The 14400-nt window shown below is 43.2% G+C and overlaps 1 protein-coding gene across 1 annotated transcript; it reads left to right on the top strand.

Moving 5' to 3' along the window:
- Window positions 1-1645: 1645 nt before the first annotated feature.
- Window positions 1646-3705, top strand: pou4f3 (POU class 4 homeobox 3). The gene is made up of 2 exons (XM_079566963.1): window positions 1646-1921; window positions 2313-3705. The coding sequence occupies exons 1-2, from the start codon at window positions 1802-1804 to the stop codon at window positions 3228-3230; spliced, it is 1038 nt and encodes a 345-aa protein (XP_079423089.1). The 5' UTR covers window positions 1646-1801; the 3' UTR covers window positions 3231-3705.
- Window positions 3706-14400: the final 10695 nt, after the last annotated feature.

Below are 14400 nucleotides of genomic sequence, written 5' to 3'. Positions count from 1 at the left end.
GCTTCCTGGTGTTCCCAAGTGGTCTCCCATCCAAGTACTGACCAGGCCCTTCCCTGCTTAGCTTCCAAGGTCTGACGGGATTGGGCATCGCAAAGGCGGAATGGCCATGATTCCTGTAGCGGTGAAAACCTACCAGAAACCCTAAAGAACAATTGATCATGGAGTGTCAGAGAGGATGGAAAGTAAATGATAACCACTTGTACAGCCACTGGGTCACTGAAAGGTCAAATAAAACGTCTGCTTAAAACGTTGCGTAATGCACAATTAATCAGAGATCATTTAGTTCATAATGATTTGCAGGCATCAGTGTTATTTGGATGTTTAAAACCATATCCTTTTGGTGCTCCTGAATGCAGAGATCAGTTTCACCAAATAAGTAGAACTCAAATTATTACTCAAGTATTTGGAGAACATGTTACATGAGTACTTATTGTCTTTTAAAGAAGAAGCATTTGTGCCTATAAGTAAAGATGCCCAATACATGTGGAGGATGTAAAAGCATTGTTGACAGTTGAGACTAAAATATGACTTAAGCTGGTGAAGTACAGCTGCATCTGCCAGACTGAACGCACTCACGGTCAACACTCAATAAAAGATGCCATCCTCACTCACCAGAACCCCAAAGTTAGACAGGGTTGTAAACAATGGCTATTGAAATATGGATGCTACAACAGTGTGACAGCTATTAACAAATATAAAAGTGCTGCAGACAGGCGTGAGATAGGGGCGAGAAAAGCTCCTTCATGCTTTATTCAGGCCAGTTCTCAAACTTTTAGCACCACCTCATAAAACGTTTGACCGTCTTAAGATCACCAGGCCTAGTTCAAGATGAAATCAAGAGTGAAAGGGTCTAGAATAGAATATCTGGACTAACTCAATAGGCACGTCACATTAAAAAAAGGTCTGTGGAAGATAAGCTGTTGATTAACTTGAATATACTTAAAAGTTGTGTGACTCTGCAGGCAACAGGTCTGCATGGTGAGAAAAGACCTTGGCTGTTTTAATTTGTGTAATGAATAAGCTCATGCCAGTGGGGAAATGGATGCCTGACACTGGCTGCTGAATTATTGAGGGTCTGGGGAACAGGAGAGGCACAGGTGGATCAGGTGCCACTCTGTGTCATCTATGTCCCGCGGACGTACACGGGGCTCAGGGCTTTACGGGACAGCTACGTTGCCAGTGTTCATTTTGACCATTAATTTTAGTTTAGTTTTAATCTTAATCTCCTGATGTGAATGTGTGTGTTTGCTTTAAACAAAGTAATGTTGTGCAAATGTAGGCGCCTATATCTCTAGCAACATATTTACTTAATCTCGGATATTTCTCAAAAGTCAAAAATATACCCTCAGAGCAAACCCGACATTGTAATTTGCACGGGCTTTTCATATGTAATGCTTCAGGACCATGGACAGCGCCAGGCGGACATCGCTCGCTGTCCATGGTGCTGAACCAACTGGGCGCATTTTCCGTTGCCTGTCCTTAAATTGCCTTATATTCATACAAATAAAATCACACCGCTCTTGGATCACGCCGCTGTTAGAATCTCGGTCAATATGAACATGTTTTAGAATATTAATTTTGTGACTTAAAAAGTGTCACAAAAGGGCGACGTTGCCACATGACGCTTGCGCAAAGAGGCCACACTTTGGCACTTGTAAACTGAGTGCGTTGGGAGGGGGGAGGGAAGCCGGGAGGCGATGCCCTGCCGCGTGAGCAGCTCATTGTGGGTGACCGGAGCCTCGCGCAGGACCTCATACACTGTGCGTCCTCGTGCCTGGGGCCTTGGCATCCCCGGAGGAGGATGATGACCATGAACGGCAAACAGCATTTCAGCATGCACCCGGCCCTGCACGAGCCCAAGTACCCCGGCCTGCACGCGGGCTCGGAGGGCATGCGCAGAGTGTGTGTGCCCGGCCCGCAGGTACGTGCTTCAGTTTGGTGGAAATGTCACTGTAATAAGGCGTGTAATGTTTGACAGGGAAGAGCCTCGGTTGTCTTGGATGGAGGTCTGTTTTGATTTCTGGAGCTTAAAACTACTTCCAGATGCATCATGACCTGAACGAACTAGAGCACATTTGACACGACTTTGTTCCAGCGAGTTTCTCTCTCTCCTCTGTGTCTGTCCCCCCTCCCCTCTCACACATGTCAATTCAAGCAATGCTCTTGCTTCATATTAATTTTTATGACCTGCGCTTTGAGGAGCCTGCTCTGCGCTGCCTTTGGAAAAAAAAAAATGTTTTTAAGATCCTGAGAGCTGACTGCTGACACAATTCCCCGCTGACTTGCAGTATGCTCTCTCCTCTCTCTTGCAGCTGCAGGGCAATATATTCGGAGGCTTTGATGAGAGCCTGCTGGCGCGGGCAGAGGCTCTGGCGGCGGCTGACAGCATCGTCTCTCACAGCAAGAGCCACGCGTTCAAAGCAGACGTGACCTACCATACCATGAGCAGTGTCCCCTGCACCTCAGCCCCCTCCTCAAGTGCTGTGCCCATCTCCCACGTACCGTCCACCATCGCGTCCCACCACCACCACCACTCGCACCTGGGCCAGGGCCTGGAGGCCGGGGACCTGCTGGAGCACCTGTCCAGCAGCCTGGCCGTGAGCGGGATGGGCGCCCCGGACCCCTCGGGGATGACGGCGCAGACGCACCACCACCACCACCATTTGCAGACAATGGGCCAGCTGCACCAGGCCATGGCCACCATGGCACACCCGCACTCTCTCTCCATGCACGGGGGCATGGTCAGCGACGTGGAGTCGGATCCGCGGGAGCTGGAGGCGTTCGCGGAGCGCTTCAAACAGCGCAGGATCAAACTGGGAGTGACACAGGCGGACGTGGGGTCCGCACTGGCCAACCTAAAGATTCCAGGAGTTGGGTCGCTCAGTCAGAGTACCATCTGTCGGTTCGAGTCTCTCACCCTGTCCCATAACAACATGATTGCGCTCAAGCCCGTTCTCCAAGCGTGGCTCGAGGAAGCCGAGGCTGCGTACCGTGAAAAAAGCAGTAAGCCGGATCTTTTCAATGGGAATGAGCGGAAAAGGAAGCGCACGTCCATCGCCGCGCCGGAAAAGCGCTCTTTGGAGGCATACTTTGCCATCCAGCCGCGGCCCTCGTCCGAGAAAATTGCAGCCATCGCAGAGAAATTGGACCTGAAAAAGAACGTGGTTCGAGTGTGGTTTTGCAACCAGCGGCAAAAACAGAAACGAATGAAATACTCTGCTGCGCACTGACTTTCACACATCATGAATAAAATAGCCTACTACATTTTTGATTGAGTGATTAATAATAGCCTAAGTAACAGGGATTTATTAACAAGCTGCTCGCGTCTGGGCTGGATTATCTCCAAAAACTGGACTTAGACCTCTGTTGTTGCACTTTTTTTTTTCCCTTTGATGGAACTGTCGTTGATCTGTGAGGAGGTGGCTTTTGATGTTGTCGACCATTTTTCTTGCACTGTTTGGGGTTTAAGAATACTTTAATTCGTGTCGTCGAAAATCACTTCACTCCGTAACGAGGGGGGGGACGTTTTCAAAGGGCAAACGGTAATCACGTATTCCAAAGTTATCAACACTCACTTTACTGTGTTCTACAAGTGTTTGGAAAGTTCAAACTGGGATTGTCACTGTGTTTTGGGGGAAAGGATCGAAACGTCACGTCACAGATTCTTCATATTCATGTCGTGAACTTATTCTTTTTTTTTTTTTTTTTTTTTTACGCACAATATCACAGGGTATGACGCACTGTTTATCCCTTATAAACGGTATTACACTGATGTCTACGAGGCACATAATCCGTGTGAATGCTGCTATATTTATACAAGTATTTTGATGTGTTTTTTTGGAGCTCTTTAGCCCAGATACAATAAACCACTTATTATATTAATAACATTATTTTCTTCACCCTTTTGTTTTACTTGAAAATGTGTGGAAAAATAAAATGTATGAATACTTTTCTAATTATTATCATTGTGTTAAATTCTTCTAAGCGCCCTTTTTGCATTTATCCAGACGTGTTCATCATCTGTTTTTCCTGTTTGTTTGGTAATTCTGTTTCCCATTGTTTAATTCATAGATCCCCAGGCCTCAGTCGGGATTAAATATGTATCCTCGTTGTATGATCCGAGCGCCGTGGTATAATAAAGGCCGGGCAATGTACAGGCGTTTTCTCACCGCGGTGCGTAAAAACGCGCGTCTCCATCCGCGCCGCGCCGTTAATGGCCCTCTCCTCTCTAATTAGCCTCGTGTGAATTATGGATGCCCGTGTGTCACCGGGTTACGAGAGGAGGGGGGGTTTGAAATTATTAAGTAATGACGATGCAATATTAATCCTAAATTGGTATAAAACGAAGAAATGCGAAGGAGGAGCAGGTAAAAGTCGGGACCGGAGGAGCGCGCGGCGCCTCTGGGGAAAAGCTGGATACTGAGGACGCGCCAAACTACCCGAAACAACCTACGTTTTCGACCAGTAAGTAAGTATAGGCTATTTTTGTGTGTCTATATCATCGTCTAATTTGGTTACTCGCCTTTGTTCCGTCGCGTGTGTGTATTCTCTGCAGTTTCCCGCACAATTGAGGCCTTATTTTAATTTTCTCTACTAATATCCCACACCTACATGCGTTTTGGTTTGTCCACAATGCAAAACTTAATCAGGCTAATGTGATGCCGTTAATGATGTTATTAAATGAGGGCTTTCGGAGCCGGATCCACCCCACCGTTACGCGAGGCCTGAGGTTGTGTGCTTTCCCCCTCTGAGACTGTCGGTGAGTTGTTGCAGCCAGAGGACCAATACTTCGCAACTGCAAGGAAACATTTGTGGCGCTGATTAATATTCCCTTTGAAGGCGTGTAATCCGTGGTGTTAACGTGGATGTTTCACTGTAAGAGCGACGCAACAGAGGCGGATCATGATGTTACAGTCAATTAGGCCTTTTACTGACGTGTCTGTTACTGGTGCACCCTACTGACAAGTAATGCAGCAGGTTTACGCACACAAAAGCCTGGAATTACAATATAGAAATATGTGTTTCTCCATGGGGATGATAAAGTACACCTCAACCTTAACCTTAACAACTGCGAATTAGATGAATGGCCCAAAGGGGGGAGGCACCTATAGGCCTATTAGCTGTATTAGAATAAACAGATGATCGCTGGCATGGCATATTGGTCTCCCCTCATTCGCCCCACAATAAAAATGGTTTCTTTTCTTTTCTTTTTCTTTTTCTTTCCTTTTTCTTTTTTTTCTTTCCTTTTTTTTTTCTTTTTCTTTTTCTTTTTCTTTTTCTTTTTCTTTTCCCGGAGGAGGTGCGGTTAGCGCTCGTGCTTCACGCCAAGAAGGTCCGGGGCCACGTGTCTGCGTAGGTTTCCTCCGTGTACTTCAGTTTCCCCAACCACTATAACATGGGTAACGCTTTATATTAAGGTGTGCTCGTTAAGTATTAATAAGGCAGTAATAAGCATTAATAATATGCTTGTCAAGTATTAACACACCGCTTATTATACTTGTATCTGTTAACATACTAATAGGCCATTAATTATCGGCTTATTCATAGCCAACCCTAAACCTGACCTTAACCCTAACCCTAAAATGATTACTAATGCTTATTAATACTTGTGAGCACACCTTGATCTAAAGCGATGCCAAAACATGTACAATAGGCCAGAAAGAATGTAGTGCGTGAGTGAGTGGTTGGTGGTGGTCGGAGGGGCCGATGGCACAGACTGGTTGCCTCGCTTCCGTCAGTCTACCCCAGGGCAGCTGTGGCTACAATCATAGCTTACCACCCCTGAGTATGGAGTGAATGAATAATGAGTACAGTGTAGGGCAATACAAGAGTTAGGCATTGATACTATGAATATATGGCAACAGTGCTATGGCAGTGTGACAGTTATCCATTTTGGCTCTCAGCCAGGATTATGTTTGGAATGAAAATGATGCAAGGGCACACCCTCGATTGCTTTCTGTAAAAAAAAAGAAAGAAAAAAAAGAAAAATATCCGCAATGTGATCATTCTTCTTCTCATTGGAGTTTTATGGCATGTGTGTCTTTAGAAGAGTATTTATTGTCTCCCATATACAACGAATGCCAGAAATGTGCCATCAGCTAGCTCATCCACATGGGCATGGTTTATGATAATTGAATATTATAATATGAATATTGAATATTATATATTCAGTCAGTGCCACACGCTATCAGTCTGAACTGTGGCGACACTGGTACAGCTGTCTGCTCTAAATGTTGTTGTGTGTTTGTTTTTGTTTTTTAACTGGACCTCGAGTCTGCAATAAAGGTTGATGATGATGATATATAATATAATTGAATTGAATATGAAATTGATGCTGTCGATCATTTTAATTAGTGACTGACTCTATGATCTCTGACTGTGCAATCTCCACAGTCAAAAATAAAACTGACTGATAAACAGACTAAAGACAGATAAATAAGGATATCAAAGGAAAAACAATAAAGATGCAAAGCAGCAAGTAAAGAAACAGTTCATGTAAAACCGGTCCCAAAAGCATGTGGTAAAAGCATTCAAACTTAGCATTAAACTTAGACAGATGTTTAAATGTCTTCATCCACTTGAGTCCCAGGATTCCTTGGGCCATGCCCACCCCGTATGCACGATGAGTATCATACTGCAGGCGCCCGGCGGTAAGTCGAGCTGAAGCCTGTGAGCGCTCGCAGCATGTGGTGACTGGGGCATGTCAATTATTCACGAGACACTCAGAGCAATCCTGCATATTCTCATGCCATAATCGAGGTGAGGGCGACGACTCAATTTGAGAATCATGGAGGACTTCCTCAGTGAATGGAGCAACGCAAGAGGGGTTATTACAAATGTGTTAAGCTTTCATAAAAGCCTTTACTACTCATATATATATATATATATATATTTTAAAAGGGAGTAGCAGTCAGATATTTACTCAAGTAAGTGCAAAATTACTATAACTAAATAAAAAAAAGTAATTCAAGTATAAGGACAACAAAACATATGTAACAGGACAGACACATAAAACAGGATGAACATTCTGGGTAACACTTTATTTTACATTACCCTTGATACATTGTACCTAAATGAATTTGTTACAATGTAATGTGCTCTGTAACAATGTGTAATAACTTGTACCTATGGGTTAGATACACAATGGAATATTATGTATTTGTAGTTTGTCGGTACATCATGTAATAAGACATAACTCTAACTTTAACCTTAAGCCTTAACCCTGAGGGTCTCGTGTCCTATTACATTTTGTACCTACAAAGTACTAATACAAGTTATTCCATTGTGTATCTAACCCATAGGTACAAGTTATTACACACTGATACAAAGCTCATTACATTGTACTAAATTTAATGAGGTACAATGTATCAAGGTAGTGTAAAATAAAAATGTAATTATCCACAAAACAAATTCACAAAAAAATTATATTTAAGGAACCGTTCTTCATATACTATAAAGCTAATTTGATCAATGACACTTTGATCCATTTTATTTGTCAACATCAAGCTATTGTCATTCACAAATGTACTCACAGTGGAAAGAGAAACCGACTGTCGCTCAAGGGGGGGAAAAAACAAGATGGATGAAGTAAAAAGTACTTAGTGATAAAACTGGACTAACAGTTACTTCCAAAGTCACTCAAGTTCACATACCACCCGCCTCTGAAAGATTATAGCCTCTAAAAAAAACATTGAACTTCAGGAGAAATTTTAAATATGAATTTATTTTTACACATTATTAAAACGCTTTCCCCCCCCCCTTTTCGGATAAAGCTGCTTCAAGACTTAAAAAAAAAACATAATACACTCATTTGTAACTGTATAGAGATTGGACTAGATGAGGATCCAGCCTAAACAACAATGTACCCTAGGAGAGTCCGCTTGAGAAGAGCCTTTCTGACAGAATGGGGATGAAAGCCGTGGTTAATTGCTGCAGAATGCACGCGCGTACATATGCACACTCCCCCCCTCCCTATCTCTCTCGCACTCACACAGACAGGGGAGAGGCGCGCTTGGGAATGTGAAGGAGAGGGGGGGGGGGGCAGTCGAGAAGACACCCCGAACTTAATAATTCATCTCATGCCAGTAGCAACAAATGAGAATGTGACCGAATCGAAAAGAGACAGCTACCTCTGCTCTCTCTATTAGTCGCCTCGGATCAGCGTCAAAGGTCCAAAACCTGCCGCCGCCCTTGGGGAGTGAGACCTGGGCCAAATCGGGCATATTATATATACGGTTAACTTCTCAGAAACTTGAGTCTATGTTAGTCTGTTGCCGTATAAAGGAAGGGCGTAGGTAGGTGCTTTCCATCCGCGTCTCCGGTTTCTCTGGGCGCTGAAGTGTAAAATATATGTCATCCGCGCTTGTGTTCAGGTGATGGCGGTGACGCAACAGGCAAATGGGCTAAATGGACCAGAGGAGGAGCATGAAAAAGTAATGCATCGATGGCGTTTAGGTCCAAAGTTGTTTTATTTGTACCTTTGTTTATGCAGCAGACTTTATTATACCCCATAGGGAAGAATTGTCCTCTTGTTTGTGGTGCGGCCGCAGTGCAGCAACTCCTGGTCTTGAGCTAAGTAAGGTTCATGGTCAGAAGGGGGGTAACCTGGCCGGAGGTTTTTGCCTGCTGTGCATGTTTTGGGTTGATAGAGGAACAAAGAGCACTCAAAAGAAACGATACTAGATGCAATGAGGAGAGACTTCTGACTGCTGCACCACCGTGGAGGTACAAAAAGTGCACTATCAGCCCATAATATAATATAATATAATATAATATAATATAATATAATATAATAAGAAAAAAGACAGAAAATTAATGCTAAATTATTTTTAATTAAATGCCATATATCTGTTTTTTTTTTCTCAAATATTTTATAATTTTTTATTATTTTGTTATTTTATTTTATATTATATTTTATCCTCTCCTAACATTTGTAGCATCCCAATTCTTCAAAAGGACAGATTTAATCAATCACTTTTGTACTGGTTGGAAAGAAGAAGAAAGAAAGAAGAAGAAAGCAGAAGGAATAAAAAAAGAAAAACAAAGGAAGAAGAAAGAAGAAGGAAGAAGAAGAAGGAAGAAGAAAGAAGAAGGAAGAAGAAGAAAGACGAAGGAAGAAGAAGGAAGAAGAAAGACGAAGGAAGAAGAAGGAAGAAGAAAGACGAAGAAAGAAGAAAGCAGAAGGAATAAAAAAAGAAAAACAAAGAAGGAAGAAGAAAGCAGAAGAAAGAAGGAAGAAGAAGGAGGAAGAAGAAAGAAGAAGGAAGAAGAAGAAAGACGAAGAAGGAAGAAGAAAGAAGAAGGAAGAAGAAGAAAGAGAGTAAACCTACGCAGACACGGGGAGATAGTGTCTCCCTGTTGGTATAGTGTCTTTAAAGTCACACTGCGTAACCGTTTTGAATCTCATATTTGGCTGCCTTTGGTCAACATCTCCATGGAGACGAGCTGGAGGCGTCACACTCCCAGTAAAGTTAGCCAGACAAGTCAAAACAAGTTTGTTTCATTATTTAGGCTTTTTTTTTTTTTCAACAGCAAAAATATCAGTAATTTTTAAGTATATCAGAAGCTTTGCACGTTCCCCAGTACTGATGACTACCATTCGTGATGTTCATGTTCTCATAGTTTGTTTGAGGACACGCGTCTGCTAATGAACTCACTATACATTATGCAGAAGCGAATGAGCAGCTGAGCATACATCGCTTGCAATGACACGTGAAAGTTGAGGTGGTTTGTTCAAGATCTTACTCCCGATAAACGACTTAGATTTATTTTAGAAAGAGGCTTTGGGTAAGTCAAAATTAGAGACAGAGTCAGAGACACTTAGCCATGGCCTCTTCATTGGGAGGAACAGTATTATCCCTCGCATTCATTATTCAGGTGTTCTCCATTATCAAAGTGCCCAGAGAAATGAGACTAACCCAGCTAGAAATAACTCACTGTGGCGTGATTTTTTTCCTTTTTCCTTTCTGTGAAGCACTTAGAGATGTCGCAGGTGCTGATCTGTGCATGAGAAGAAGAGGAGAAGAGTTCAACATGCAAACGGCACACGGGCCACAGGACATTCCAACCCTTTTCGGAGAACAGAGGAGACTGAGGGAGGTGAGGAAGTGTGAAGATGTGTATGATGGAGCAACGAGAATGGAATAGCCCAATGCCTTAAACCTCTTAAACCGCCACCTGAACCGGGCACATTTTCTCCAGTTTGGCTTTACCCCAAATCTAAAGCTTCTAGGGAAAAAAGTGTCAAAGTAGCGACAAAAATGAGACAAAACAAGGATGAAAATGTAACAAAAGAGCGATAAAAAAACGTGACCAAAATGTGCTATAAAATGTGCAATAAAAGCCATGAGACTCCAGAAGAAACAGTGTAAGAAACAACTCACCCTCTCAACAACTGTTTAGATTCATCTGCTATCATTTACATTATGTTTGTGAAGTAACATAGATCATGACTATCTGGTTTTAGGGTGGAACAGCTGTCTGCTTCAGATATAATACAAAATCTGATACTCCAGATCGACCATAAACATGTCAGCAGATTTAACATCTGTCGATTTGACATCTGGGATGGAGCTGTTCGGGGACTCAAAAGGGGAACATTCTCTGAAAACTATAATCTCCTAGTTAAGTTCTCTGATGATGCTGGAAGGTTCGAGGAAGGGGTTGACACTGGTGGGCCGAAGAGAGAATTCCTCTCCCTGCTTATGAAGGAGCTGCACAGACAACCTATCTTTGATGGACCAGCAGAGAGCCACTAGCTTGCCTATAATTCAGCAGGTTATGTTTTGTATATAGTTTTTCTAAAATGAACTACATCATTCAAAATACAGAAACTAATTTAACACTTATTTTGCATTCCCACGGACAGCAATAAACTGCAGTTGTTTCACAGCTCGTTTGGAAAGGCCAGTGAACAGGTCTTTACAACAGTTTAAGCGGGTTTAGTCCGGTTTAGACACTAATTTAGCAATTTAGCAATGTGTTTTTAGACGGTAATAGGCCGCTGATGTAATGATTACCCCTCGATTTCAAACTTGATTTTTAGGTTCTAGTTAAGGAGCTTCAAGATGACCAATGACAACATCTCTGTGTTTTTGTGGCCAAAGACAAAATGTAATGATTAACTGTTTTTAACTGGAGGAAGTTGTTTTGAATCCAAAACTGTGTTTGATGCAATGGCACAGTGTATCTACAGGCCCATGTTCACCAGCTGTCAGAAGTGAAATGTAACGGGTTGTCTCCCTTATCTCCCTTACTGCCACTTTAAGTTGGGTGTGATTTTCTTTTGTGGGTGTTTCTTTGTTTGCAGTGGGCCAATGGCCATGTCTTAAGTTAGTAGGGGCGGGACCTTAATCTAAAAACACCTGTGCACCTTTTGTTCTCCCTCATTGTTCGGTTTGGTCTTGTCCACCAGGTCAGTAGCCTCACTCATGCTTGTTCATAAATGAAGATGTATTAGTTGAATGTTTTATTTCTTAACATTGCCCTCATTGTTTGGTTTGGTCTTGTCCACCAGGGGTCCAGGCCAGTCTGAGGGCAAGTCAGCTGCTCCGCTGGGACGGCGTGTGGTTGCTGGGGTCATAGCACCTTACCAGTACAGAGACCACGAGCCATGTTGCGGAGTATGCCGACCGTTCAGCCTGGACCCCTGGAAAAGAGCCCTTCACTAAGCCCATTCAAGTTCCTTCCAACCATGTCCCCACCAAGCTCCTCCTACTCCTAAGGGCATCAGCTGAACCCCATCTACCTAACCTGCTCCTCAATCAATTTTAGTAGTGGTTTTACGAAATAAACAAACCTAAAACTTTCTCCTGGTCTTGGTCTCCTTGTACCCTGGTGATCGACCCATAAACAGAAACATAGATTTGAGCATCGTCTGCGTAATCGTGACAGGACACGTTGTTACTGGATATTAATTGACCCAATAAAGCATGTACAGATTGAACAAGAGGGACCCCAGAATTGACCCCTGAGGAACCCCACAGGTGAATGCCATCCGGTCCGAGACACAGCTACTAACCTCGACACAGTGTATCTGTCTTGAAGGTAAGACACAAACCCCTCCCCCCAGAGCCTTTCCAGAGAGTCACATCCAGTTTTGTAACCTCTCTAGTAAGAAAGATCCCACGGTCCCGGTCTCAGGTCCTCAGGTTCAGCAGGACTAAAACTGTGGCCTTGCCTGCGTCTGCATTTAGCCTGATGTCATTAGTCACCTTGATCAAGGCTCTCTCAGTACTGTAAGAATGCATCACAACTTTCAGGGAGCAATACTGTCACGGGAATGTAAACAACAAGCTTGTCAGTTCACAATCAATAGAAATACTTTATAATTCGTCTTTTTCTTCACACTAATGCCCGCTTTCCCGAAGGACAAAACTCCTTTTCCCCGAGACAATACCTTGGTTGCTTGTGCCTTAATCCTTCCCCCCCCCCTTATGATTTTGGGAAAAGTTGCTGTGGTGTTTTACCATGAGAAGGTGGACGATTGTCAAAGGTTAAGAAGTTGACAGTGACAGTGATGAAATAAATAAGTATGAAAATATATTATAGTAAATTTACAGCCCAGGTAAGAACCACAAAAGTTTTCAATCCATGATGGAAAACAAAGCAAGTGAAATCCTGTCGGTCTCAAGTTTTATTGTTCCCTTTTCTACCTCGATCACATCAAGGTGAGGTCAGCCCTGCCATCGCGCTCGCCGTGACGGTAAACCTGGGCGACAGCGGCGGCACCCATGAGGAGCCAGCAGCAGAGGAAACGTCCCAAAACGGCACCTCCGGCCTATAGGCTGATGAGAACTGGTCTCGCCCTATCACTGCTCCGCTCCACTCAAGTCTGCTGAATTATTTCAATAGTGCTGCATGAGTGTAGACAACCAAGCAAGAGCTGCAACAAATCTCCCTTTAAATTGATCTTAATAACTAATGTATAAAAAATAGAAATGTTTTGAATTTACAGACATGTTCCAACCTTCATTAGAGCTACAGCCGTGTCACCTTTCCATGCTTGCAGTATCAACAGAACAATGTTAACTATTCTTTGTCTCTCTTATGGGTTTGTGCCTTTGAAGCAAGACATAAAAAAGCCAGGCTGGGACAGAGCGGGGCCCCTGGAGGACGCCACACTGCAGCAGAGTCAGAGTTAGCTCCCCCCCCTCCCTTGCTCCCAGTGGTCCCAGGCCCCGCAGACACCCCTCGGGCTAATCCACGAGGAAAAACACAATGGAGGAAGCAACACGAGTGGCATACAACTACACACACAGCCAGACTGCGCTATGGAGTAAGAGGAAATGCATTTGATTTTACCAACAAAGCCAATGGTGTGCCATCATACCATATAAGTGATTGTAAAGTGTGCGTCCCAATAACTTGGCACAGTGGTTATCAAACTAAAGTGGGCCCCAAATAATGAACGTGACCTTAACCAGGCCATTATGACTAAAACAAAAAGCAAAAAAAATCTAACCATTCAAAACCACCAGAAGAAATTGTCCAAATACCTAGAAGTACGGTAGGTATAGCCATGCATATCAGCACACTGGCCTTATCCAGTTTGTAAAGGTTCATGCTAGACACAAATTCAATCAAGTCTACAAAGCTATGAGTTTTGAACTCGGTTATTCTGCCTACCTCATTCATTTGCTACAGCTGTCCCTCATAGTTCAAGTGTGTCTTTTTCCGTGTTTGAACTTTATTTGTTCCATTAAAATTTTCAAAAGCCATACATGTTTTTTGTTTTTGTTTTCTTTAAAGCGGGGGTATTATGCGAAATCGACTTTTTCAAGCTTTACATCATGTTATTATGTCATTCCCTCATTAAAAACATGCCTGAAGTGTTGCCTTGGCACATTCACGTATTTTTGAGTCATCTGTAAAAACTCTGATGGCAGCCATTTTAGGGGTAGGTTTGCCTGAGTCCTCCTAGGAACGCCCCCACCTCCTGGAGACGCCTCCGAGCTTTCGTCACCAGCCGAGTAACCAACCACTGCTCCTCAGCAGAACCCCCTCCCCACTGATGCCACAGACAGCGAGGGGGCGTGTCGGAAAGGATCAGAGGTTCTTAAAGAGACAGAGGCCTATTTCAAGACATTCACTACAGCCATTTTGAGAGAGCAATTTTATATGAGGCAGTTATTCTAATTTACTGCATTTACAGACCAACAGAAGGTTTGGTCATCATTGTGATATAGACTGGTGCTATGTGATTGAAAAAAGCATAATACCCCCTCTTTAAAAAAGAAAAGAAAACAAGATTGTGGTTCCAGTTCCAAATCTATGGCGTCATGGTCAAGGACATGCAGGCTAAACATGAACTACGCTGCAAGACTTTGCTCTTGACAACTCATAAGGAAGCACAAAGGGACTTCTTGTATTCTGCTGTCATCCTATTTACATGATTCACAA

The sequence above is a fragment of the Gobius niger genome (assembly GCF_951799975.1).
Source record: "Gobius niger genome assembly, chromosome: 11".
Taxonomy (NCBI): domain Eukaryota; kingdom Metazoa; phylum Chordata; class Actinopteri; order Gobiiformes; family Gobiidae; genus Gobius; species Gobius niger.
The sequence above is the reverse complement of the archived record's forward strand: the minus strand, read 5'-3'. Positions and strand labels throughout refer to the sequence as shown.

Excerpts from the sequence above, each read along its gene's own strand:
- pou4f3 (XM_079566963.1), top strand. The coding sequence starts at position 1,802 with ATGATGACCATGAACGGCAAACAGCATTTCAGCATGCACCCGGCCCTG. Across the intron at positions 1,922-2,312 it reads TGTGTGTGCCCGGCCCGCAG|CTGCAGGGCAATATATTCGG; the intron begins GTACGTGCTTCA and ends TCTCTCTTGCAG.